The following is a 1,170-nucleotide window of genomic DNA, read 5'->3' as shown; positions in this document are numbered from 1 at the left end:
CACGGCTGAGCTTGATGTGGATTATGTGAAGAGCGTCGGAGGAGTGAACGGGCTTGTTCCATGCTTGGGCAACTGTCTCATGGAAGCCGGGGGCACGCAGCCAGACTTCCTCGAACTTGAAAGAAGGCTTACGGCAACTGGGCGTCGCCCCTTGCAGAAAGAGCGGGGCGTGGTCAGAGCACAGCGTGGGCACTGCCATGAGGAGAGCATTCGGAAACATCATGTCCCAATCGTCAGAGCAGAAGACATGGTCGATCTTGGTGAGCACAGGGTTCTCTTGCTCGTTGGACCAAGTGAAGCTGCAGCCACCAAGGTTTATTTCTTTGAGCTACAGGACGTCGAGGGCACCCCTGAATTTGCCGATGAGACGACGGTTGATGTTCGTGTTGTTCTTGTCCGTAGCTTTAGTGATGACGTTGAAATCCCCGAGAAGGATCCACTCTGATTTGACAACCGGCTCCAGAAGCTTGAGTTCCTCAATGAAGAGGAGCTTTTCTGGGTCACCCTGTTGCCCATACACCGACGTAAGGGACCACGATGCCCCCTCACTACGCATGGTGACGGTGACCGTGATCGAGTGAGCTGAGAGGTGCACGTCGGAGATCGTGAAGAAGTCCTCGGAGGCCGCCAAAATCATCCCCCCTCGAGTGCCTGCCGCCGGCAGCACGGCAAAATTGGCGGAAAAACAGGGGCCTAGCAGGTCACGAATGAGGCGGTCGTTGACAACCTGCAGCTTAGTTTCTTGAATGCAGATGATGGTGGCATGAGTGTCGCGGATGAGATCACAAACCGCAGATCGGTGCGAGGGATTATTGAGCCCTCTTACGTTCCAGCACACAAGGTTGACGTTATGTTGAGACATTAAAGAAGGAGGTTGACGCCGTGCAGTAGTGTAGAAGATGAACACAGTCGAAAGTCGCGGTTGAAAGCACACACAAACAAAAACAGCATGACGAAGAGTTAACAGTACACAGGGCCCTTCCGCCTGGCCGATCCTAGGGATACAATCATGAGGAGACACACATGGACACGAACAGAGGAAGCTCTTGGTCGCACTAATCATCAGAGGTAGGGGTACACTTGGAAGCAACAGTCTTGCCCTTAGCAGCAGCCGGCTTGGCCTTCATCTTCTTCGCATGCTTGACGAGGGTCTTGATGGCCTTGATGACC

The 1,170-nt window shown here is 53.8% G+C and overlaps 1 protein-coding gene across 1 annotated transcript; it reads right to left on the bottom strand.

Moving 5' to 3' along the window:
- Nucleotides 1–328: 328 nt before the first annotated feature.
- Nucleotides 329–862, bottom strand: LOC106866036 (exodeoxyribonuclease-like). The gene has a single exon (XM_014898559.1). It carries the CDS (start codon nucleotides 860–862, stop codon nucleotides 329–331), a length of 534 nt encoding a protein of 177 aa, XP_014754045.1.
- Between the last annotated feature and the right edge of the window lie 308 nt (nucleotides 863–1,170).

This window comes from Brachypodium distachyon, chromosome 2 (genome assembly GCF_000005505.3).
Source record: "Brachypodium distachyon strain Bd21 chromosome 2, Brachypodium_distachyon_v3.0, whole genome shotgun sequence".
Taxonomy (NCBI): domain Eukaryota; kingdom Viridiplantae; phylum Streptophyta; class Magnoliopsida; order Poales; family Poaceae; genus Brachypodium; species Brachypodium distachyon.
The sequence above is the reverse complement of the archived record's forward strand: the minus strand, read 5'-3'. Positions and strand labels throughout refer to the sequence as shown.

Coding starts and splice junctions, on each gene's coding strand:
- LOC106866036 (XM_014898559.1), bottom strand. CDS start 862: ATGTCTCAACATAACGTCAACCTTGTGTGCTGGAACGTAAGAGGGCTC.